This window comes from Channa argus, chromosome 5 (assembly GCF_033026475.1).
Source record: "Channa argus isolate prfri chromosome 5, Channa argus male v1.0, whole genome shotgun sequence".
NCBI lineage: Eukaryota > Metazoa > Chordata > Actinopteri > Anabantiformes > Channidae > Channa > Channa argus.
The window spans coordinates 4,253,903-4,280,248 of record NC_090201.1 but is presented as its reverse complement, the minus strand read 5'-3'; the positions used below and the strand labels follow the sequence as shown (position 1 = coordinate 4,280,248).

The following is a 26,346-nucleotide window of genomic DNA, read 5'->3' as shown; positions in this document are numbered from 1 at the left end:
ATCAATGTGACATATCTAATGATTAAATTGTGGATCGGTCTGATGTCTACATCCAAAGGAATACAAGTGTTCAATAATTCAAGATTTACAAATACACACTATGGGGTCTTGATTCATTGTTATGTGTAAGAATGGAAGCTACAGAGGTCTGTCTTGTCTACAGAGTTACTCTCACATTGGTGTCACCAAGGTGCACAGATTTACATTTTAAAGCACGTTTCACATAGCGCTAATGTTCCTTCTGATCAAAGATGGGATTTAGTGAAGTAATTATCTATAGTGGTTTTATATTGGTCTGTTTAGATGGGCACTGGCTCTCTGAATGAGGAACAAACCCGCTTCTATGATTTTGAAATGTTGTTCTCCACATTTCATTAGCTGAATCAGATAAGTGGGGATAAGGATATTTTGATATAAAGGATATTTTGTCAGAAAATGTTCTTCTGTGCATGAATGTGAGCAACATGGTACTGAATCAACAGTTTTCACCGTGTGTCTTTGCCTACAAAGTCTTTCATTTCTGTTTTGCATGCTTGTGCCTGAGCAGGAAACACACACGTGGCAAAGAAAGTAAAATTTATTTACAAATACAGGGAAAGAAAAGACTAACAAAAAGTTGCTCCAGCAAGGAGGACAAAAACTGGGATTACAAAAGGCTAAAGTTACATGTCAAGACAAAAATATAATGCAGGAAAAAAAACAAACTAGGGATTTGTCAAGAGCAGAGTTGGGAAACTGAAGAATCCGAAGTGGAAATCAACAAAATGGTGAAACCAAGATAAGCATTAAGCCTCAAGGAGGTCCTCTACAAAAAAAAATAAAAATAAAAAAAAAGGAATATCCTCTGGCCAATTTGAGCTATATTGATTCCAAACAGCTAAAATGACTTTAAAATAAGAACTGAATGGCACAAAATGTCCCTAAGGTCTCCTAAGGGTTAATACATGAACTAGGAAATAACCACAAACCAGGGCTAGTGTAAAATAAAGATTAGAACATAAATACAAAAAACAAACTAGAAAATAAAGAGGCTAGGAGAAAACTAGAACAAAACAAGGAAACTGAGGTCAAGGATAGACTTTTTTACTCTAACGCAGCCGAGAACATGCTGCTTAACTTCAGTTGTAACTCAATCCATAGGAACAATTGCAAAAGCTAAGATCTTGAGCGTTTTTAGCATTCCCGAATGTTTGTGTTTGGTGCAAAGACCGACAAACTTTAGCTTGTTTTCAAACTACCCAAAATTAAAGGTAGGTATCCATGAAAGAAAAACCAACAAGAAGCATTAATAAAGATTTGATTTGATTTGATTTGATTTGATTTGATTTGATTTGATTTGATTTGATTTAAACTAAACCAAACCAAACCAACCCAACCCATACAACAGAGAGAAAAGACAAGGATCACCTTTAGCTGTGTGTATAATATAAATAGACAGGTGCACAGGTGAAAATAATTAGGACTGAGGAGTGAATTAATACATGACAGGAAGTAGAAACAAGAGAACTGAAAAATAAGAGCTGAGAAAGAGGAAGTAAAGCTGGGGATGACAGGATCATGAATCTGAATTAAATAAATGAATTAAACAAAACCAGAAATTGTACTAATTAAAAAGTAATTTGGGAGCCAAAACAGCTGGCTGTTATTGCTGACCTGAATGATCTTGCTCACTACAAACAGCTGCATTTCCCATCATTATAAAGACCACCAAAGATCCTGGTCATAAATATCCTTTTGAGAGACTAACCAAGCAAATAATGCAACTTTAGAGAAATTCATTAATCAAACCATCAGATGGTATGTATGTTGTGGCTGATCAGTACACCTTTTTTCTCAAATTGTAGGAAAATATTTTTCCTACAATACTAACTATGGTCATTTTAGAATGTCAGCCAGTTTTTCTTGGTAATACTCATAGTTTTCTTTGCAGTCCTCCCACAGATTCAGAGGTTGTTCCTCATTCTCCACAAATGTGTCCCAGGTGTAGGCAAAGTCTAGAGGCTTCATCACCCTCAGTTTACAGCCAGCAGTATGCAGAGCCTTCAGCCAAGTCTGGACTTCTTCTTCCTCCCACTCAAACAGCCGAGCAGCGAAGATGCTAAGCTTGATGTTTTTCCTGGCCTTTAACACTTCAGCAATATTTGCTGCACAAGTGGAGCAAGGACTGGAGGAAACATACCTAAGAGAAAGGTGGCACAACAAAGAAATAATAAACAGTTCACACATCTCTTTGTAGCACTGTATGAGATTAAAACATTGTATTTATGTCCATAAAACTTTATTTGTACAATCGCATCGGAAGGGTCAATTTATTGATTAAACTTCCACACAGCCCCTTGGGTCAGAGTTAACTGGTGCATAAATATTTAAAAAAATCTGTAGTTTTGTTAAATATTTAAATAAATATAGCATGAGTAAATTTTATTATTCACTCCGTAGTGTAATTTCCAGGCAAATTAATTGCTTGAATGAGGGTGGATGTTACTTAAAGAAATTCTTCCAGGAAACCCTTAGCCTTCAGTTTGAATGAGGGTGGATGTTGCTTAAAGAAAGGCTTCAAGGAAACCCTTAGCCTCCAGTTTCTTCATTTCATAACTCTGTGGAGTCTGCAGAAACAATATGCAGAAACCTTTTAGCTACTGGCATGGTGAAAAAGGCTAAATTACACTCCCCATCACGTGTGAACACAACCTCAAGTAAAATAAAGTATAGGCCAAACAATACCCAGACAACACCAAAGTCAAAACAGTTAAATGAGATTTGTTTCAATGTTAAGTAATGTTATCATTAAAGAAGGCATTGAAACCTAAAAGTTACTAGTTACAAGTTTTTTATAGTTAATCTTAGCACATGCTAACAGCTAATAATAGATCACATTAGCCTTGACCCAGGGTGACTCCTCAGGGCAAATGCATGCCTATTAAGATGGCGTTGTGGGAGTAAACTTCAGCTATCGACATAACTTAAAAATTGGGATTTATTGAAGCCAACATTATGTTACCTATAACCCTTATGTTGCTATCGATTCAGGAAAAAAAAAATTCAGTTGACCAGGAGGAATGCAAGTCTTTAGTGAGGTCAGGATTATGACTGTGTAGACAGCACATGGAGAAATGTCCATGAAATCAATGTTGTTGTTTTGTTTTGTTTTTTTGCTATCTTCTCCAGTCATGGGCAAATTTTTACCAAAAATCTCTGCTCTACAAGACAGAGCTTTATAGCTTGTCCTTTTCTACCTCCTATAATTTTTACTAATAGTATGAAACACAGTCCTAATTTCTGCTGCTTCTGTGTTCTTATTGGATTAGGGTACATGAGCATTGCCAACTAGTGTCCTCTGTTTTCGCCTGTAGATGGTTAATTTTGTAACATTGAAGATTTTACAGCTTGGTTTAATATATATAAATGCTGTGTCCGCAAAGGTAGACTGAATAATAATGGTTAAGACGTGATACACTTTTCGAGTTGAACAGAAATAGACATTAGACATTGTGTTTCACAAATGGGGATAAGAAATACTGATGCATGCAACATCAAAATAACTGTGAATGCTGTCTATTTATAATATACAATTAAGATTACACCCTTTTTCTGAATGTATCTCAAATTTGTAAATGTTAGCGACGTCTTTACAATGTGCAAGCGACCTCTGTATTATGTAATGCTATACTATTATATATGCCTCACTGGCGGGGTCATGTAGACAGCGAGAAAATGTAGGGAAAGCAGCGGTAAATTAACATCTCTGCAACATCTTGAGCACCTGCACTATGAGCACCTGCTGTACAAAGATACTGCGCCACTCTTTTCAAAACGTCTGCACTATGTTGATATTACATCGCCGTGCTGTGGAAGTACCTTAAGATTAAAAAGGCAATTCAGTATGATGTTAGTGTTAGCTTGTTACTGCTGTAAGCTATTAGCACTTTACTGAAAGCCCTGGTGGACAGAATTAACACTCATTTTTGCTCCTTTAACACTACCCTTACTCCAAATTTGAAATTATTCTCACAAACATATTTGGACCCATTTACTGGTTTATTCCAGTAAAGCACCAATTTGACTAATGTGCTAACTACTACTAACTACGTTTATCATTCAGTTACATTGTATCAAGATCAAACTAAAATCACATGTTACTCTGGCTCAATGTAATATTGACAGCGTAAAATGTGCTGAATGATTTGTTCTGTTCATAATTTATGAGCAGAACAAATCAGTTAAATTATCAAAATTTCAAATGACTCACAGTTGCTGCTAGTTGTAATAAATTCATTTTCTAGATTTCCTTCTATTGATTGTTGCAAGTATTGTAGACATTAATAATCTCTACTTCACCAAGGTTTTTAGAACAAGGAAGTTCAGGGAAAGTGGTTAGCTAAGAAGGACACTGGGACACTGAAGAGAGTAGACAGGAGTAGAGGGAGATGCAGCGTAAGGTGAAGGTAGAGGTGGCGAAGGCCAAACAAAGAGCATATGAGGACTTGTATGCAAGGTTGGACACTAAAGAGGGAGAGGTGGATTTGTACAGATGGGCAGACAAAGAGATAGAGATGGGAAGTATGTGCAGCAGGTTAGGGTGATTAAAGATAAGGATGGAAATGTGACAGGTGCCAGGAATGTGATGGGAAGATGGAAGGAGAACTTTGAAGAGTTGCTGAATGAGGAAAATGAAAGGGAACGAAGAGTAGAAGAGATGACTAGTGTGAAGCAGGAAGTAGCAAAGATTAGTAAAGTGAAGTGAGGAGGAGGTTGAAGAGGATGAAGAGTAGAAAGGCAGTTGGTTCTGATGACATAGTGAGAGGATGCCTAAGGAATGGAGGAGAAGTGTACTTGGTGCCCATTTTTAAGAACAAGGGAGATGTGCAGAGCTGTGGCAGCTACAGAGGAATAAAGCTGATGAGCCAAACAATGAAGCGAGGTGAGCATTTGTGAGCAGCAATAAAGTTTCATGACTACAAAGAGTACAACATATGCAGTATTTGCATTGAGGATGCTGATGGAGAAGTACAGAGAGGGTCATAGGGAGATGCATTGTGTCTTTGTAGATTTAAAAAAAGTGTATCACAGGGTGCAGAGAGAAGAGCTATGGTATCGCATGAGGAAGTCTGTAGTGGCAGAGAAGTATGTTAGAGTGGTCCAGTATAAGAGCTGTAAGACAGCTAGGTAAGGTGTGCTGTAGGTGTGACAGGAGTTCAAGGTGGAGTAGGGTCTGCATCAAGGATCGGCTCTTAGCCCCTTCTTGTTTTCTCTGGTGATGGACAGGCTGACAGATGATGTTAGACAAGAATCTCTGTGGACTATGATGTTTGCAGATGACATTTTGATTTGTAGTGAGAGCAGGGAGCAGGTGGAAGAAAATCTAGAGAGGTGGAGGTCTTCTCTGGAAATTAAGAGGAATGAAGTTTAGAAGAATACATGTGTGTCAGTGACCCACGTGGAACAGTGAGGTTACAGGGAGCAGAGGTGAAGAAGGTGCAGGACTTTAAGTACTTAGGGTTAACGGTTCAGAGCAACAGAGAGTGTGGAATAGAGGTGAAGAGACGAGGGCAACCAGGTTGGAACGGGTGGAGAAAAGTGTCAGGTGTTGTGTAATAACAGAGTATCAGCAAGAATGAAAGGAAATGTTTTCAAGATGATGGTGAGACCAACTATGTTGTTCAGCTTAGAGAAAGTGGCACTGAAGAAAACATAGGAGGCAAAGCTGGAGATAGCAGAGCTTAAGTTGTTGAGGTTCCCTTTGGGAGTGATGAGGATGGATAGGATCAGGAATGAGTACATCAGAGGGACAGCTCATGTTAGATGTGTTGGAGATAAAGTCAGAGACGCCAGATTGAGGTGGTTTGGACATGTTCAGAGGAGAGACTGAATATATCGGTAGAAGTAATTTTGAGGTCGGAGCTGCAAGGCAGGAGGTCTAGAAGAAGACCAAAGAGGAGATTTATGGATGTAGTGAGAGAGAAAATGAAGTTAGTTGGTGTGAGAGAAGAGGATTAAGAGGATAAGGTTAGATGGAGGCACATGATTTGCTGTGGCGTCCCCTGAAAGTGAACAGCCGAAAGGAAAAGAAGACTCAATAAAATGAAAGTTGGAGTGAAGTAAAACAAACAGCAATATTTCATTTCAATTAAATTCAGCTTTATTTATATACCACCAATTCACAACAAAGTCATCTCAGGGTGCATTACAGAATAAAGTCAAGACCATAAAGATGTATAGAGAAAACCAAACAAATCCCCCTTGAGGAAGCCCTAGGCAACATACTTATTGGTAAATGTTTATTATGCCACCACAGCTTTATGGTATGAGTCCTCACAAATGCACCAGTTTAGAAATCTGGTTTCAAGTACTGGCTTTTTTCTGACTGCCCCAATTGATATGAGGGCAGTAGGAAGGACCAACAAGGTTTCTCTCAACTCTTTCCAGGAAAATCATTAATAGATCTTTACAAAAAGTTGTAAGCCCTAAAAATGACTTTCTAAACTGTTCCCATACAATGTTATCATCTTAATCATGATGTTTTTAGCATTGAGTTTGTGTCCTAGTCTTAAAGAAATGATTATTAGTTCTAAGTTGTAATTTTGTTGAAATCTCAACTTAACGTAATTCATACAGATATGTATGTACATATGTTCTAGCATAAATTATCTTCAAGGTTGGCACACCTTGGACTTTATAAATGTATATGTGTATTATCCCCTGCAAAGCAGAATGTATGCAAGCAGAAATGCTACAACCATCCTCATGTATTGCTTTAAAACCACAGGCTGCAGTTACAAAGGCATTTTGTCAAAATTCTATTTTTTAACTATTCACCTCATATTGTGACTTATCTAATTTAAAAAACTAGCAAAACATGAAAAGAGGTAAACGCAAATACTGTATATCCATCCATCTTTTATCCTAACCACTTATCCTGTTTGTCGCAAGGGCCAGAGTCCACCCCAGCTGCCTTTGGCCAAGAGGCATGGCATGCCCTGGACAGGTCACGCAGTCTATCTCTCAGGATAAACACAGAGACATACACAGACGGAAAACAATTCACTCTCACATTCCCATCTAAAGGCAATTTAGAGTCACCAGTTAACATAACATCCATGTCTTTGGACTTTGGGAGGAAACCCACACAAGCAATCTCCACACAAAAAGGCCACACCCGACTGATGAATTCCAACTGAGGACTTTCAAGCTGTGAGGCAGCGGTGCAAAATGGAAAAAGCCAAGTACAAATACTTTAAAGCTATAGAGTATTGAAAAAAATGTAAATGCTGTGCACTTATAGAGTTCTTCTCTACCTATTGGTTTTCAAAGGGCTTTACACTGCTTCTCGTTAAACCGTTCGCACTCACAATCACAAACACACTTACACACTGACGGAAGCTGCTATGCAGCTAGCCAACACACCGGGAGCAGCTGCTGTAAGTTGGTGTTCAGTGTCTTGCTCAAGGACACTTTGACAGGAAGAACACGTATCGAACTGTGGCATTGGTGGATGATCTCTCTGCCTGGACCTACCACAGTCGCAGTTATTTGCATAACCCCATTTGTTAAGTGGCAACATGATTTAGGTATTATCATGGACTTTTGAAATCCATTTTTTTTCCATTGTAAAACAATCATGCGTTTAGTTTTTTACACTTAATCTTTGAAATGTTAAACAGTGATGATCGTTGGATGTCCTCATGGCCAAAATCCACTACTGACAGCATTCCTGTGTAAACAAAACCAAGGACAATAATTACATCAGTGTAGTAAAGAGATTGGAGCTAAATGTTTTTAGTTGTCTCTGAATATGATATAACTAACTAGCTAAAAGAATAAAGGACTTGAAGTAATTATCACTTTACTCTCAAATGAATATATTACAAGAAAAAAACCTAAGGATGAAATTAGATAGACAGAGGTGGCATTAAACTGGTCAGTTATCCACAGGAAAATTGTAGTAAAATAGTTGCATTTGTTTTTGAGAATAATATCAAAATGCAACACTAACAGTTAACGTTAGTTCTGCCACCGGAGCCTTAACATGAAGAGTTACCTGGATAAATTTATAAATTTACCTTGTTTTGTGAAGTTTGTGGTCAGCTGGAAATGCGTGTATCTCCAAATTAGCAACACTTGCAGCTTGTAGCTTTCTTGTCACATACCACACAGACAAATGTAGCCAATAGTGTTGGCTGTAATGGTTCCAAACATGCTGATTTGACAGAAGTTGAATGTCCTTCCCTCTCCATTTATGTAACTACTTATTTTTTACAAAACTGTTTTACAAACATTTATCAGTACATGTGGCAAATATGTCTAAAAATCCAATGGTTCGTAAACAGAAAAAAAGTGTCACAATTTCAGAAAAATGTTCCTCAACGCACAATTGTAAAGATTTTGAAGAACCCACCATCTGCATTATGAAATATCATTAAAAGATGCAGAGAGACAGAGGAACCTCTTTGCACAATGGACAAGGCTGAAGGTCAAAACTGGATGTTCGTGATCTTCAGGCCCTCAGGCCACACACTGTATTAAAAACTGTCAGCATGTTCTTCTGGACATCACAGTATGGGCTCAGGAACACTTACAAAAATCACTGTCTTGGGTATACAGTTCGCTGTGCAATCTTCAAATGCTAGTTAAAGCTGTTTCATGCAAAGAAGAAGCTATATATAAAAAGGATCCAGAAACACCACCACCGTGTTCTCTGGGCCAAAGCTCATTTAAAATAGTTTGATTCAAAATTTAAAACTGTGTTGTGGTCAGATGAATCAAAATTTAAAAATTTTTTTGGAAACCATGGACGCCTTTTCCTGCGGACTAAAGAGGAGTGGGACCATCCAGGTTGTTATTAGTGGTTATTAGTGGTTAGTGTTATCTCATATGGTATGCGGGTGCATTAGTGCCTATGGCAAGGGTAGACATATGGAAAGGCACAATCAATGCTGAAAAGTACATAGAGGTTTTAGAACAACATATGAGCCTATCCACCAACGTTTCTTTCAGGGAAGGCCTTGGATGTTTAGCAAGACAAACCACAGATAAACCACACACTGCATACATCACAACAGCATGGCCTCGCAGGACAAGAGTCCGGAAGCTGAACTGGCCTACCTGCAGTATAGACTATACACCAATAGAAAACATTTGGTGCATCATAAAACAGAAAAAATCTGGCAACAAAGACCTGTTGAGGAGCTACAATCCTGCATCAGACAAGAATGGGACAACATTCCTCTCCTAAAACTCCAGCAACTGGTCTCCTCACTTCCCAGATGTGTACAGATAGTTGTTAAAAAAAGAAGGGATGTTACACAATGGCAAACATGTTCCACCTGTTTCAACTTTTTTGAGATGTGTTGCTGCCATTAAACTTAAAGTAAGCAAATATTTTCCATGTAATGGTAAAATGTCTCAGTTTCAACATTTTATATGTTGTTTATGTTCTATTGTGAATAAAATATGGGTTGATAAGATTTGCAAATCATTCGATTCTGTTTTTATTTAAATTTTACACATCAAAGTGCCTACATCATAAATTAAAAATACATTTTTAAGCAATTTGTCAAGGGGGTGTAAAGTTTTGAACCAAGTCGAATTTAGATAGTTATTCTGTTTGGTTTAGGGTTAAGTTTGCATTCCTCTAAGTGCCATATTAGTGTCAGGAGATGCAAACTTACAATACAAAAACAATAGACATTTAGCTAGTTGAAATGTTTTTTTCCTTAGTAAGATACAGTAACATTATTATTAAGTCTACATGAGTCCACCCCCCAAGTCATATTAATTATCATGTTCCTAGAAGCACAGGCCGAGGTGGAGGAGTAGCTGCAATCTACTCAATCTGCTAATGCAATCTATAACGTAGTTATAACTCGTTTGAGAGCATTACTCTTAGCCTTTCATATCCAACTGGAAAACTCAAAAAAAAAATAAAAAATCTATTTGTTATTCCGTGACATCCTCCAGTCCCTTATTCAGAGTTTATGATTGAATTTTAAGATTTTCTATCTGATTTAGTACTTAGTGAAAAAAGTCATCATAGTGGGTGTAGATGCTGACATTAACTGCCTCAACACTGCATTTAATTCATTATTAGATTTAATTGTTTTTTCCCAAAATGTAAATAAACCTACTTACTGTTTTAGTCACACCTTAAACATTGCCCTTACACATGGCATCGCAACCAATAATTTTAAAAGTTTTTCCTCATAATTCTCTTCTGTCTGACCATGTTCTAATAACATTTGAATTTACAATAATGGACTAGTCAGCAGTTAGAAAATAAATCCACTACAGCAGGTGCTTAAGTGAAAATGCTGTAAACAAATTTAAATAAACAATTCTTTCATCATTTGCTTTACCACATGTCAATACAATGGAGGGTAGCCACCTTACAACAATGAAAAACAGGCAACACGAAAGTTAGAAAAGAAGTGGCGCTCCAGAATTTAGAAGAATCTCATTTAGCCTGGAAAAATGTACAAAAAAGCTGTCTGTGATGCCAGAACAGCATATTATTCATCATTAATAGAGCACTGTAGCCAAGCTGACTAAGAGTCATAGTTCTGTTGAGCCTAGTATTCCATTAACTCTGAGCAGCAATTATTTCATTACTTTCTTTGTGAATACAATTCTATTTCAAAAGGTCCTTCCCCCCAAATAATACACACAGATCTTCATGTACAACAGTACTACAATCATCATTAAGGCCCCAATCCCTCTTAGACTACTTTTTACTCATAGATCTCACTGCGCTAAATTCAACTATTACATCATCTAAACAAACAACCTATCTGGTAGACAGGTTGACCCTTAATAGACACTTTCGTTTTAGACATCATCAATCTATCTTTAGAAACAGGCTATGTACCACAGGCCTATAAGGTAGCTGTAATAAAACCACTACTTAAAAATGCTGTCTTCACCCAGGTGTTTTAGCCAATTCCAGACCAATATCCAATTTCCCCTTTATTTCTAAAATCCTTGAAAAAAGTAGTTGCAAAGCAATAATGCAACCACCTGTACACGAATAATTTATTTGAAGACTTTCAGTCGAGATTTAAAGTTCATCATAGTACAGGAACAGCACTGGTAAAAGTCACCAACAATCTTCTCTTGGCTTCAGATAATGGACTCCCCAACTTCATTTCACACTTCATGGCTTTCATTTTGCAGCCACTTCCTGCTCCCGTCTGTTTTTCCCCCGCTTAACTAATCACCGTTGATCAGTTTCACCTGCTCTCACCTCTCCGCGTGATTGTAAGGAGAAGATTTACCATGTCATGTCCATGTTTTCTGATCATGCCACGTTTTTACCAAGCTATGTGATTATCTGCTACTACTCTGATGCGGAATTCAGGATGAGTATCCATCATGTGTTCAAGTTACCTGTATCAAAGACTTCACCCAGGGAATATCCACTGAAAGGTTTTTCATGTGTAGCATTGTTGACGAAGACATTATCAAGTTTCAAGGACTCCACTAAGTAAATATCCACTGTAAGAATTCTCATACCAATGTTAAGAACCATGTTTGTGTCACGCAAGAGAATTATGGACCATTCAGCTTTGAGAATGGTGCACTAGTTCACTGAGTCACTAAAGGGATTTCGGAATTTGCATATTATGTCACAAATAGGATTTTGGAGTTCTCTTCACGATCAGGGATTGGAGATTCACCACGGCTACGGTCCACATGCTCACTACCAGGCCTGCCTGTGTTACAGAACCCTAAAACTAGTACATTGCAGTTATATTTGATCAGGATTTCTCCTTTACCTCACATATAAAACCTCTAGAACAGCCTTCTTCCACCTACAGAACATTGCCAAAATTAGGAGCATCCTGCCTCAAAGTGATGCCCAAAAGCTATTCCATGCATTTGTTACTTCCAGGTTGGACTATTGTAATTCCCTCCTTTCAGGATGCCCCAGTAACTCCCTAAAAAGCCTGCAATTAATAAAAAAAAATGCTGCGGTAAGAGTGCCGACTGGAATTGGCAAGAGGGATCATATTTCACCTTCACTAGTTTCTCTTTATTGGATTCCCATACTATTTGGAATAAATTTTAAAACCCTGCTTTTTACATATAAAGCGGTCTAAACGGTCGTGCTCCATCATCTAAAAGTTCTAAAAGTCCTAAAATATCTATTAGTTCATATCTCATAGTTGCATATCATCCCAGTAGACCACTTAGACCAGGCTCAGACATGACAAAGATGTTGACATCAGTAAATCTAGGTAAGTATCATAGATAAAAGAAAATGACTTAAAGTGGCAATATAGGATCCTATAAAGATAGGATTCTATGTCACACTGTTAGAGTTAAAAAATGCCTGTCGCACAACAAGCCTTACACAAAATCCTTACACTATTAAAAATCTGTTGGGAAAAAAAAATCTTAGACTATAGGTTCCATCTGGCAAAGGACTGTGAAGCCCTCTGATAATTAAGAGATACATTTATATACCAGGTGACTGTGTATGTAAGTGCAGGGTCGTAGTGTGGCAGACACTGCTTGAAGAAAGCATCCTCAGCATGAGAGCCAGTGTGCTCATCCTCCAGATAACCCCTCTGCAGCCCATCAGCTGTGTTGCCTTCTTCCACCAGGTAGCAAAGGAAAGTCTTGTTGCGCCCAGAAGAGTATTCCACATTCTTAAACTGGAACTTAAAGACCAAAGGATCTATACGGTCCCTGTTGATAACAGAAGTAATACAGAAATTGTTAGTAAACACAAATTGGCATTTGTGAAAAAAATCAAACTTAGCAACACCACTTACACCAGGAAGCTGTTCAAATCACTCATCTAGCCCCCTCCACCTCCCCCATCCACCTCTCTAACTGCCGATGGGTTTGCCAGCTTCTTTACTTTAGAAGAGACATCCTTACAGTGCATTACTCGCCTCATTTTATCTCCTATTTATCTCAATTACTATAATGCAACTGTTGGTGTGGCTACAGGCAAGCACAATCAAAACTCTCCAAATGATCCTAAATGCAGCAGAATGTCTCCTTTTTAATCTAGCTTCCTGTAACTACCTGCATCAGGTTCGAAGCTCAAGCTAAAACATTAAATACGTTTTAAGCAGTGTTACACATAAATCGGTCATGTTCAGACAATGCTGCATTTATCAGTAAAGATTAAGCCAAATTTCACTACTTTGGTTGAATATTTCACTTCATTGTGGTGTAAAGGACTAGTAGGAGAGGATGTATTAATTTTAATGAGATATCTTGTATATGTCTTAGAACAGTGTACTAGTGTACTAGAGCGAAAAATCTATGCTAAGTGAATTTACCTAACTGGACTTATTTTTCTATTAGACTCCAACAATGCACTCAGTTTTAGGGCTACTTAAATACAATTAATTACATACACTAGAGAAGACCTGCTTAATTTCAGACAATCCACTCCACATAGTCTTTAACCAGTCTTCATCTATCCACAAACTTATTTAGAAATCTTAGTTAAGGGAGTAATCTTTGATCTTGGAGGAGATGCAGGTGAGACAAGCCCGATGGTGTGCTGCTGAATCTCCCAAGGTACTTCCATTGATCTAGCTAATCTCCACTTCCTGACCAACAAAATAGATGAGCTGCTACTTTCTAACAGAACAAAATTGGACTTTGCACTTTCTGTATATCTCTGCTTCAATCAAACCTAGCTCAGCACATCCATCCCAGATAGCACACTTTCCGCAGTGCTTTACGCTTCACTGAGTAGACTGTGTAAGGGAGGTATCTGGGAAAATGAGAGGAAGCAAAATCTGCTTCTATGAAGGTTGGTGTACTGCTGTCACGGTGCTCTTTGAAGTGAACAACACGAGCCCCTGTCTTCGAGAAGCTTTTGTTTTTTTTTTGTTTTTTTTGTCTATTCTTTTTTTTTTTTTTTTTTTGTTTAAGAAGAAGGAGAGAGGAAGACGAGAGAGAACAGGCGAAACACAGACGCTAGAAAGGTGAGAAAATGACTGACGTAGGACATGCAGTAACATTTGAGCACATTTAAATGCTGAGATGGGTCTTTGTATTTGTACTTTATAATTTATTTTTTGTAGTGCTCTGCTCCCCGTTGAGTAGTTAGCCATATACTATAAATATTTGATATAATTTACTCATAATAAATTAATGGCCACTTGGGAGCCGAAAGATCTGGTTCTTTTTAGTGAGCTCAGCCAAAAGAATCGGTCTTCTAAAAAGAGCCGGACTTTCCATTACCATTACGTAGATCGTGCAGCCTGAACATAGAAAATTTATTTTTAGACTGTAAATCATTTTTTTCTCCATGACAAATTAAATTTTTGTGTTGGTTGGTACAACCAGGCTTTTTTTTTTTTTTCATTTCAGTTGGAGATTTTAACAAAGCAAATCTGAGGCATGAACTGCCTAACTACAGACAGCACATAAACTGCCCCCACAGAGTTAAGAATACATGGAATCATGGCAAGACCATACTCAAAGATCCAGATTGCTTTTTCCCAGGGCAGATCTGGGTCACTCAGATCACTGTATTGTTCATCTCCTGCCAACCTATAAGTGATTACTAAAATTGGTAGTGCAAGTAGTTAGAACTGTAACGAGATGGACCAGCTAGGCAAGGCAGCATGTTTTTGAATCTGCAACTGAAAAACTGGATTAACTACTCATAAAGAAGAGCAAGGTGGCAAGGAGAAACTATGCTGAAAAGTTGAAAAACAGCTTTTCTGCCAGTGATCCCAGTACAACGTGTTTCTGCCAGTGATGCCACAAGTGTGGAGAGCCTTGCAGGACATTACAAATTACATGCTTTTCTCAGCTGGTGAATGTAACTGTCTTAATGCATTTTACTGCAGGTTTGAAAGACACAACTCCACACCCCTCACCTGCACTAGCTCACTGATCACCACCACTACACCTATATCCACCCCCTCACAGAGTACCCCCCAACAACCCCCCTCCAGACAAACAAAACACGCTCAGGATAGGCAATGAGGAAGTAAACCCAACACATGACCAGGAAATTAGCAAGCCTAAATAAAGTTAGTCCCTCATGACTTTGCTGACCATCTGGTCCCAATAGATCACAATAGGTGTGTGCATTCCCCCTCAACCTTTAAACATTCAATCATAATTCTAGGACCTAAGAAAGCTACTAGCAGAGGACTAAATGAGTACAGTTTAATTTCTCTGAAATCTGTAGTCATTATATCATCTGAAGGACTAGTGTTGAACCACCATGTCACAGGGCCTCTGCTAGTACCCTGCAACATGGGACTGTATTACATCCTGCAAAACCTCAACAGCCCTGGGGCATATGCATGGTTTTTGTTTGTGGATTTTAACTCCAGATTCAACACTATTGTTCCAGAAATCCATATCCTCCAAACACTCTTAGCTCTCTGTATCGTTATCCATCGGACAGTGGATCACCAGCTTCTACTAACTATTATTTGGGAAGAAAACTTAAGAAAGACTAAAAATAATTTTAAAGAAAACCAGACTTTCTCAGGCCTCATCTCTGGCCTCACCCGCCACTAGATCAGCCCAATATAGCAGAAATAAATTCCAGTAGCTGTGTTCAAGCAGTGGCTGGCATATTGATAGCACTATGCACATATGAATTACTTTGCTTAAAAATGTCAAGATTTGGACTTGAATCCACAACACTACTAATACCTATACACATTCTTTTTAAACTGAAAAAAGTGATTGGGGTTTTGTTACTCTCAGCTTTCATCCCAGCCCTTCCTCTTTCTGTTCCTATGATCTTCTAATGTCTGCTACGCTCTGCCAAACTCTCCACTGATCTTATGTTAGGGAATGGTGAAATACACAACAAAATTATATCTCTGTATTTTTGGGCTAAATGGTGATAGATGATATGGCTCTTTGCATATCCACAATAACTTAATTTTGTAGCATTGTATTTTGTTTCCACAGCTGGTCCAACTGCTGATATTCATACTATTGGACAATTGTATGTGCAAATGATGCAAATGGTGGAGTGGTTAGTGCTGCTCCCTAAAAGCTAGAAGGTTACAGATTTTGGAGATGGAGACACACTTATGGATATAAAATGAAGTACAGTAAATGTGTTGAATGTGTGAATAATTGTAATCTAAGTCCTGTCAGCACGATGAAAAATCCACAGCACCTGTGTGTTTTCTAGATGAGTCAAGAAAATCTGAGGTGGGTGTCAGGTTGACATTTGGACTTCCAGGGTGGGGGCTAGCATGGCACCAGCAAGCAGAACTAAATATAAATCATTTGGATGGCTGAGACTCAAATTTCACTGTATTAATACTAGAATGATTTTGACCCTGTTCTTATTAACAGTCAATGTTTTCCCTATGATGAGTCAGGAAAAAAAAATTAAATGAATACTATTAAATGCAAACTATAATGTTTTTTTCTATTTAAAAACCTGTTTTCATCTGTAATATGAAACTAAAAATGTTATATAAATGTTCCTGCAATGCCTGGTAAAGTTCCCATATTTAGTTAAAGAAAGGTTTTAGTTGAAGGAAGGTTTTATGACGATTTCATCATGTGCATGGTTACTGAAAGAACTGGATTGATGATATAGAATTATATTCATATTGATATGAATACATGCTGAGTGTTGAATATGTTTAATATTGAAATAATAGGTAATATCTTATGGAACCTGGGTGTACGGTACATTTTCTGTAATTGTGTATTTAGTGTTTGTGTAGTTAGAGCAGAACAATACAGAGTGATAGGAAAGCTAATGGCCATCAAGCCAGATGATATGGACATTGCTGTTGACTACGCTACTGTGTTTGTACAGGATCCCTTTACATTGTATTCCACCAGTGGGAGAGTCAGAATCCCATTCTGACCTTGTTATACAATTAGTGCTAACAGTAATTATTAATTGTAAGTATAATAGTAAGTATTATTGTAAAAAAATAAAATAAAATAAAAAATTCTACTCGTTTAAACAACTGAGCAATGCTTTCTGAAGCTTGTGGCCTTCAGAGGTCTAGACTGAATGTACTGCCACTAAATTATATTGTTTTATTTTGTAATATCATCAACTTTCAGAATAATTATGTAAAGTATTTCTTTGGCATTGTGGATATCAATGCTTGTGTGCATCATCTCCAGGTAACCACTGGAGTGTTGCAGAACTGCAAGGTCTTTAACAGGATGGCAGCTGAAAAGCCCATGCTACAGGTAGTCAGGTTGATAAAAGATGTGTCATATGATTCTCTAAAATAATAGATGCAGCTGACTGATATAATTTTCCTTTACTTAAAAGAATTCTTGAATACTTTAGATATAGCCAAAGTATATAAAATATATATAATCTCTATAGTTTGATGCACTTATATGATTCACATGCTGTATGTCCATTTGTTACATTTCTTCTTAATGGGTAACTTCACAAATTTTTAACTTGTTCCCAACGGTTTTATTTAAGGTGTAAACATACTATAATGGTTTTAAACTACTCTGTGACTTCTATATTAGAATATCTCCTGTTTTCTGGCTGAAAAATCCCTCCAGATGACATCACTTTGAGGAACCTTCAGTTCAGATTATGTCATCTCATTGCTGACACTATGGACTTGTGACTGTGGGCAACCTGCTGATGTAAGACTCCTCCGAGTGATGTCATTTGGAGGCATTTTTCAACCAGAAAAAGAAATATTTTGAAATAAGGAAATCAGAGAGAAATTTAAAAGCATTATTGTATATTTACACCCAAAATTAAAGCCATGGGGAGCAAGTTGGAAATTGGTGAAGTTGCCCTTTAAACTAATTAAAACAAATCATTGATGCACCGTCCTAGATGCACCGTCCTTCATGATTTTGCCTTGGCCTAAGAGTTAGTTTTGATGGAGGATCGGATAATGTATAGAGCATATAATGACATTTTAGACAACACTGTGCTTGTTACGTTTTGCATATAATTCATTATACCCTCCCTTTTAAAATGCCAATTGTCCCATTATCAAAACCAGGTCTTTTATGATGATGGTGTGACCTCAACCAAATGTATATTGGCCATGCACTTAAAATTTGGCCTGAAAATGTGAATACTAGCATTTCATAGGGCTTCAAATAATTAGGCCAAGGAATAAACATTATTACCAAGCACAATTTATGTCCCTTTAAAATTTTCCTATAAGTGGCACCAAACTGGATTTTATTTCTGAAAAACTGCCATAAAACTATTAGGTAACAACAGACCTGCAAGATATAGCATTTACAGTATTTGTCATGTTTCTACTGTGGACATTAAATCAGCACTGCTAAATAGTTCAATAGTTCAGTTCTCAAAGTAGGTATACAAGATCAGGGTACAGTCTATACAGCTCACTGCTGTGTTTAGAGAATATGATTCAGAAAAGTATCATCAGACAACCTAAATACAGATGAAGAAAATATTGATGTGTATGTTGATATATGATGTGTACCTACCCTGTGATGATCTCAAATGGAGGAAGCTCTATTGGCTCAACCTGGAAATCTCCATTCCGACTCTTAGCTAGTACACCATTATTTGTTGCAGAAACCTCTCCATCAATTTCTGTATTCTCTCTTTTATGCTTTGCTTCCTCTATATCTTTAGCCTGTTCAGCTCCTTCTTGGTCTTCTCTGTCTTTTCCTCTCATTTGCATATATTTTTTGTCAGCCATTGTGAAAAATGAATATATGAATTTAAAAGCTTTGTGTAGAAATAATTATAGAACAAATCAAGGTGCAGATAAAGACAGGAGCTAAGAGCTGAAATGAAAAGTGAATAACCATAAGACAAGCAGAAAGTCTTAGGGGCAGGGGGAGGAGTGAAATAGTACAGAGGGAAGTTTACCATAGATAGTAAGACAAGAAGTAGATCATACAGTTCATACTTTGGCAATTAAATACATAATATTAAAATTATTTCAGTTAATAACTCCATTAGATTTCAGCATTTTAATTGAGGGACATTAGGCAAAAGAACACTTTACTCAATAAATAACATTGTTCTTGTAATAGCTTTCAGGAAAAATGCATTGCATGGTCAGACTGGATAACATTTTTTGGCACAGAAACTGTAGGAAACTGCGTTGAAACTGTATTGAAGTAATAAAAAAAAATCCTATGAGTAGCTTCAGTCTAAATGTATCGATTTTCACACTAGCTGTTACAGGCTCAAATGGGTCAGACCAGGGTAAACATACATAGACAGCTGCAAGTCATAGGCAAGCGGGTCTATTTACAGACTTTGAGGTTGAGGGAACAAGGCCCCAGCTCTTCACTGCGGCTTTCTATATGTGTACATATTGGCATTTTGACTTGAGACTTAGATAGTAATATGATACAGTTAGCATATAATCATTAGTGCAAAGAGGGTCTGTGTACTTTTTGGTATTTCAAGTTTACTTTTTAAAACGGAACAAAAAATTCTTTATTTTCTATTTTATTTTTATTATTTATTTTCTTTTCTCAACATTATACACACATCCCTTACTTCAATTACTGTCCCATCCTCTTTTAAAACTAGAATTATTACTCCTACTCTTGGTTCAGACCATTCTTATTTTATTATTTCAGGCCAATTACAAATTTACCTTGGCCCCCTCCTTTTCATCATATACCTAAACCCAATTAATTCAATATTTATAAGACATAACATCCAGTTCCAATGTTATGCAGATGACACCCAACTATACCTGTCCGCCAAACCTACCATCGTGCTTCCCCCCTCCTCTGTTTCTGACTGCTTGTTGGAAAATAAAGTTGTTGGTTTTCATACAACTTTATCAATTAACTTCATAGCAATTAAACTGACTTTCTTCTTGTAGGGACTAAATTGGTTGTCCATTAATCCCACAGTTGTTGGTTTGACTCCAGGCTCCTCAGGTCACATGTCGAAGTGTCTTCGAGCAAGACACTGAACCCCAACTTAGTTGCTCCCTGTGAGTGTTAGCCAGCTGCATAGCAGCTGCCCTATCGGTGTGTGAGTGTGTATGGGTGAATGAGTAGCAGTAAAAAGCAATTTAAGTACCATTAGGTAAAAAAAGCGCTATATAAGTGCAGACCATTGAACTAAATCCATATGCTCCAAACCAATATTTTCTCTTCATACATTGACTATTCCAATATCCCACCCTTCGCTCAGTTTAAGAGTCTGGGTGTCATCCTGGACAGTACCCACTAATTTTCTGCCCATATCAGTAATATAGAACAATCTGCCTACATTAAGGTAATATCACCCTTCTCTGACCATCACTCACTCCCCACAGTACAGCCACTCTCTTCTATGCTTTAATTTTGCTTCTCACATTCAAAGCCCTCCATAACCATGTTATGGAGGGCATAAACTGACATAAACTGGCTCCTGAGAGGAGGACACGAAAGAAAACAAGACAGGTAGCTAACATGAAACACGAGGATATACAGCAGGGATAACTAAACTGAATCATAAGCCGAACAAACCAAAACCTCGGACAGGGCTCAGAGTTCAAAAACCAGAGTCCGGAATCCAAAGAAAGAAGACAAGAAACCCAGGGAGCAAAGATTTGTTGTCCAGGATTTAGAGGGTGAGTAAGGCGGAGTTCTGAAAGCTATACTAAATCGCTTTTATTCAAAGGTATTTACAATGTTGCTTCTCGTTCACACACGCAATCACACACGAATGGCATGCATGTTACTCAGCTGACCTACAGGGTTAAGCAGGAGGGAACGGGAGTCGAACCACTGACTTCACTGCCTTACCAACTGAGCTACAGCAACCTACAGAAGACACCAAGTAAAACTCATCAGCTCAGTGATTCCATGATGGTAGAACGAGCTACTAAAAAGCAAATCTATAAGACTAAATTCTCAAAACACTCATTAAACAATCATAAACATGCAGAAAAATCCATAATTTCAGCTCAGCCCACAGTTCCACATCCACTGCCGTGTTAACCACAACAAGCTTGTTGGCAAATCGCTATCTGCTACGAACACATTAGTTTACATACACCAAAAGCAAGAATAATCGAGAGATGGAGGGTTGAACACAAGGCTCCTCTAGTTGCCGTCACCACATTCCCGAATTCGAAATTATTATTGGTCCACACGGATACCAGATGAGTCGTAAAAAAGCTTGTAAAATAATTCTACTCTAATCAACTTGAGATTTGTGGCTGAATTAATCTGACTAAATCAGGTGACTCCTAATTAATGAGAAGGATAAGCGCATTGATAGTTAGGTGACCTAACAACTCCTAGTTGCAGAGTATAAAGGGCAACTACCAAGTTGGACGGAGGGGCCAACTTGGTGTACTTTGTGTTTTCAATGCACAGAAAAATTGAACTTAATTATGAAACTTGAGTCCTATTTAGATGCCAGACAATCCATTCATTACACAACATGCCAGTTCTGTTTGGGGTTCCAGGGGCACTGGAGTATATGGCAATCTTTATTCGTCATCACTGAGCACATATACATTTTGACATACATGTTACAATGAAATTTGATCTCTGCATTTAACTCATCCTCCTGCATCCACAGGTGCCTTGGGAGCTAGCGCAGAGTGTCTTACTCAGGGATACATCCGGTGCAAGGAAAGAGATACCCTAGATTTGTAAACACATGTCAAAGTGACCCTGAGCAAGACACTGAACCCCTAAAAGCCCATCCCCATCCCCAGCTGTGCAGTGCTGGTACCAAGCCGGGGCGTAAACGTGAATGTGTAATTCAACAGTTTATTTATAAAGCACCAATTCAAAACAGTGGTGACATATTTCCAACTAAGAAGAAATAAGTCCAGTTGATATTACCTAACTCCCAGAGAACAATGAAAGAAAGATTTTGGCTATAATATGCTCTTTATCAGTTTGGTAGATTGGCTGTGTATAAATTGTTTTCTCACCGAGATAGATAAAGTCTGGGTTTCTGATATGTTGGATCTTGTTAAAGCGAGCATAAAAATGGGTAGTTTCTGTGGGCAGGTCAAGAGTCTGATCCAGGCCCATGTCATCACAGTACACAATCCCACCAACACACACACAATAGGCAAGTGGGCATACCTGTACACAGACAGAACATTTATTTTTAACACATGCATACAGATAAAATTAGTCTGACATATTGACCCATTGATACTCTGGCCTACCCAGGCTATTCTCAGGGTCAAGGAGACCTGACCCCCTTAACATCCAGAGTGACAGGAGGTGGATTCATGGTATGCATGCTAGTGTCCTCCTCATTGTGTTAAGTCATGGCCTGATGGGCTGGTGAGGGGGTATCTGGTGCTATGGTGCCCACCTCAATCTGTTGTCAAAGGATAAACATGAGGAAAGTGACAAACAGATTTCAAATTAGTATTTGTTTTACTATGAATGGTATGGATATTTAGTGCCTATAAAAATATTCAAGACCTTGAAAGTTTCACATAGCAGAATTATCACCTTTCTGACAGTTTCAACCTAGGAACAGAGAGATTATAACCTTGTAAGCAGCCTTGGTGGTCTCCCTCACTCACTGGTTTTCTTTCTTGTATTTTAGTTCAGTTTTTGAGGATAGCCTGCTCTATACAGATTTAACTTTGTGCCACATTCCTTCCATTTTCTTTATGATTCTACTACACTAAATATTTATTGACTTGGGAATGATCTTGTATCCATCCCGTGTTAAGTTTTTCAATGATCAATATTGATCTCTCTCTCTCTCTCTCTCTAACACACAAACACACACATACACACAGAACAGCAAAGCATTGGCAATGGAAACCTTCAGGTTTCTGGGATCTACAATCTCCAAAGGCCTTAAAAAGGATTTCCACATCAACATTACAATCAAAGAAGCATAGCAGAGAAGATTCCAGCTGCAAAAACTCACTATGTTTAACCCGCCTAAGAAACTGCCTAATCCACTCTACAATGTAATAATTTAGTCTGTTTTATGCACATCCCTTGGTTTGGCCAAAAATATTAAACAGAGAAAACAACAGAAAATATCATTTGTGTCATACTAAGTATTGTATCAGAGCCAATCTCATCGTCTTTTAAAAGGTTGGTATAAGTTTAAAAAAAAAGCTGATCCAATTACAATCTTTTAGTTTTACCTGCATTTGATTCCTTTAAGACTCTTAGTGCTTCTGAAAAATCATGAAAATTATTTGCAAGAGACTCATGGAACCTTTGACAAAGGTGGGATGTCTCCAACCAGCAAATTTCTGTCAGTATGGGACAGCAGTTACCATAGATGAAGAGCTTCTTAATTAAAGTTCGTGTACAAACATCGAGCCAGCAGCTACTAAAAAATAATAATGATTTAGCTAACTAATGAATAACAATTCTTTGATGAATTTGAACTTAATCGGTTCCATAGCATCAAAGAAGTCCCCATCCTCCTGTACCTTCTGTGTTTGTCTAAATTCAATTATGGTCAGGTGCAATGTTCTTTTATGTTGCTTCTTATTTTTGTAACTTTTTTGTCTTTTTTTGGCATTTTTTTTTTCTTTTTGTTTTTGCAGTATTTTACAATTGTGATCTTTGATTGTAAGTGGGTTGGGTTGTTTTTATTGTGGTTTTTGGTTTGCTTTGTTTGTTATGTTTTATTCCCCCTCCATCCTCTTGGTCCTGGAGTATTATTGACCTGGATAATATAGTATTTTACTATATATTTAACTTGTTACGGGAGGGTAGAAAAAATGGGGAATAAGGGTTCAGAAAATCTCACTCTTGGCAGAGTACAGTAACTTTACTGCAAGGCACCAACAGGCCCTTGATCTTGGCTTGGCTTTTTTGTATAGTCCTTCATGGTAAAGATCAATGACGGCTTAGTATTGCATGGCTTATTCTCTCCTGATCTTCTTATTCACCCATTCGCACACACACTCACACACCAATGCGGGAGCTGCTATGCAGCTGGCCAACACTCACTGGGAGCAACTAAATTGGGATTCAGTATGTTGCTCAAGTACACTTTGACATGTGACCGAAGGAGCCTGGAATCAAACCAACAACTGCAAGACTGGTGGACGAATGCTCTATATTCTTGTGCTACAGTCGCCCCTTATGTGGAAAAATAAAAGGCCTTTTCTTTTTGCTACCTATTTTGGTGGTTTGAATCCAGTGTTTGGGTGTCCCACCCTGTAAAGGTTAGCATTCTACATCCATTGAGACTGGAAGACATTCTATTGAGTAACATACCTATAAAACAATGCCAGCTTCAATTCAGCCCTGTAATTTCACATAATATACAGATTTGGCATACCTGCAACCCACACTCTGATTGGAGTTAGACTAGTTAAAGTATTTCATTGAAGTAGAAGTAATATCCATTCTTTAAATAGTATATATGATGTAGAGCTCTGCTTATTTTCTCATACAGATTTAATTTATTATATTCACTAATTATATTCATATACATATCTAAATAACCCTTTAATTTCTAAAATCCTTAAATAAGCTGTTGCAAAAAAAATTACCATTTGTGCTTCTTTAGAGATATCTAGTCACATTTAGATTACAGAAATGCTACCGGTTGGACGTCACCAACAATCTACTCTTAGCTTCAACCAAAAGACACTTTATACTTGTTCTGTTGGACCTTAGTGCTTTAATGTGATTAGAATGAAGGTATTTACACTAGGTGGGTATAAATGCAATTTTTCTGTTAAATAACGCTAAATAACCAACTTAATCTTTAATCTAAGCCAACATTTTTAGGAAATACCTCAAAAATGTCATTGCTACACATTGCTGAATTTAGATACTTCTCTAGCAGACAGAATGTTGTGTTTGCTTGAACAACCTATGTTAACTGTTGTTAACAACTACTACTACCTTATATCATGCATCACATTTTGGACGAATTACATTTGAATGGAGACTGAAATCAAGAGATCATGAACTGACCCTTAACTCATTTTGTTCGATTAAAAAAGTATGGTTGACATGAGTATGGTTATGGTACAGTTATTTTACAGTTACAACTGTAAAAGGTACATTTTAAAAATAGAATGAAAGGGCTTAAGTCCTGGGTTCCTTTGTTCAATAAGTGAGCCAAAAGACCATTGTTGGTTGTTTGGTTGGAGTGGCAAAGGAATGTGTACTTTTAAAGTTTAAAGGGCTGTGTAAAAGTTGCTCGGACAGTTTTACAAACGTGCAGGTTTTTCAGTAGCAAGGGACATAGATCCATAACAGCTGCTGTATGAATGAATAGTAGCCATTAAGATGGATAGTAACCATCCACATACTTGAATTGTAAACCTACACTACATTGTACACAATGTAGCATAAAAAAGCAGTTCCTGCACTGGTTGCACTGTATTGTAAGATGTTGGCACAGGGAGAATCAAGAATGTCACCAGTGATTATAGTAACATATGCAAGTAAGACAAATATCAGAAATAAAGCAGCATGATTTTTTTTTACTTAAAATATATTGATAGGAGCACTGTATTAAAGCAAAATAAAGGAAACATTTACCAAATAATGTAAAATAAGTATTTGCCACAAAACAGGAAATAAAATGCCAAGTCAACTCACTGCTGTGTTTCTGCTGCAAACAACAGTGCTTTTATTTCTGTTGCCTCTTCAGTCCCTGGGGGTTTTCAGACTAGTCCCACAGACCCTGCAGCCCCCTGTTATTTCCTTGGGTCACACTGGAGTGTGGACAATGTGTCATTACACAGACATACAGGCAGTGAAAGGGGGTGATGCAGCAGAATGAGAAGGTGTTTTACAAAACATTTAAGTCAATGTGTAGCTGTGGCTACTGCCCCTTCAAGACAAATGGGTCTATGCACGCAGAATTACTGCAAGAAACAAAATAGGGTTTCAATAATTCCACTTTATAGCTTTTAGCAGAGCTGTGTAAACTTAATTATCTATAGAAAAATAAGTTAGCCCAGAATAAATTCCCATTTCATTCCTAGTATGTTTTCATCGAATTGCTAAGTGTAGGACAAAGGATATACAGTATAACTGGGTAATCACCCACCCAGGTTTGCTTGATCCAGTATTCCTGAAAATCCATGAACATGTTCTTAGACAAATTATAGAGATTACAATTGTTTGACCTATATTAGATGAAAAATTCAACATATTGAAAAGGTAAAGAGGTTGAACATGACTGTGGTGTTTGACAAGCCCTCAGAGGGGATCAATAATAAGATGTCTTAAATACTTATGTAATGGGCTCCTATAAGAGCAAAAATCCTAGACTATAGTTTTATAAAAAATAAATTATTAATAAAAATGATTATAGTATAGATATTTAAAGCCATTACCTCTTAAATATACCCTTATATTCTTAAAAGTAAATGGTAAACGGTCTGCGCTTATATAGCGCCTTTCTACCTATTGGTAGTCAAAGTGCTTTACACTAGCTTTCATTCACCCATCTCCACTTACAATCACACACTA

General features: G+C 37.5%; 1 protein-coding gene across 1 annotated transcript; it reads right to left on the bottom strand.

The window, feature by feature from the left end:
- Nucleotides 1–563: 563 nt before the first annotated feature.
- Nucleotides 564–18,717, bottom strand: apobec2a (apolipoprotein B mRNA editing enzyme, catalytic polypeptide-like 2a). Its single transcript, XM_067506151.1, has 3 exons — nucleotides 18,418–18,717; nucleotides 12,460–12,684; nucleotides 564–2,179 (listed from the first exon to the last, which is right to left on the bottom strand). The coding sequence occupies exons 1-3, from the start codon at nucleotides 18,633–18,635 to the stop codon at nucleotides 1,876–1,878; spliced, it is 747 nt and encodes a 248-aa protein (XP_067362252.1). The 5' UTR covers nucleotides 18,636–18,717; the 3' UTR covers nucleotides 564–1,875.
- Nucleotides 18,718–26,346: the final 7,629 nt, after the last annotated feature.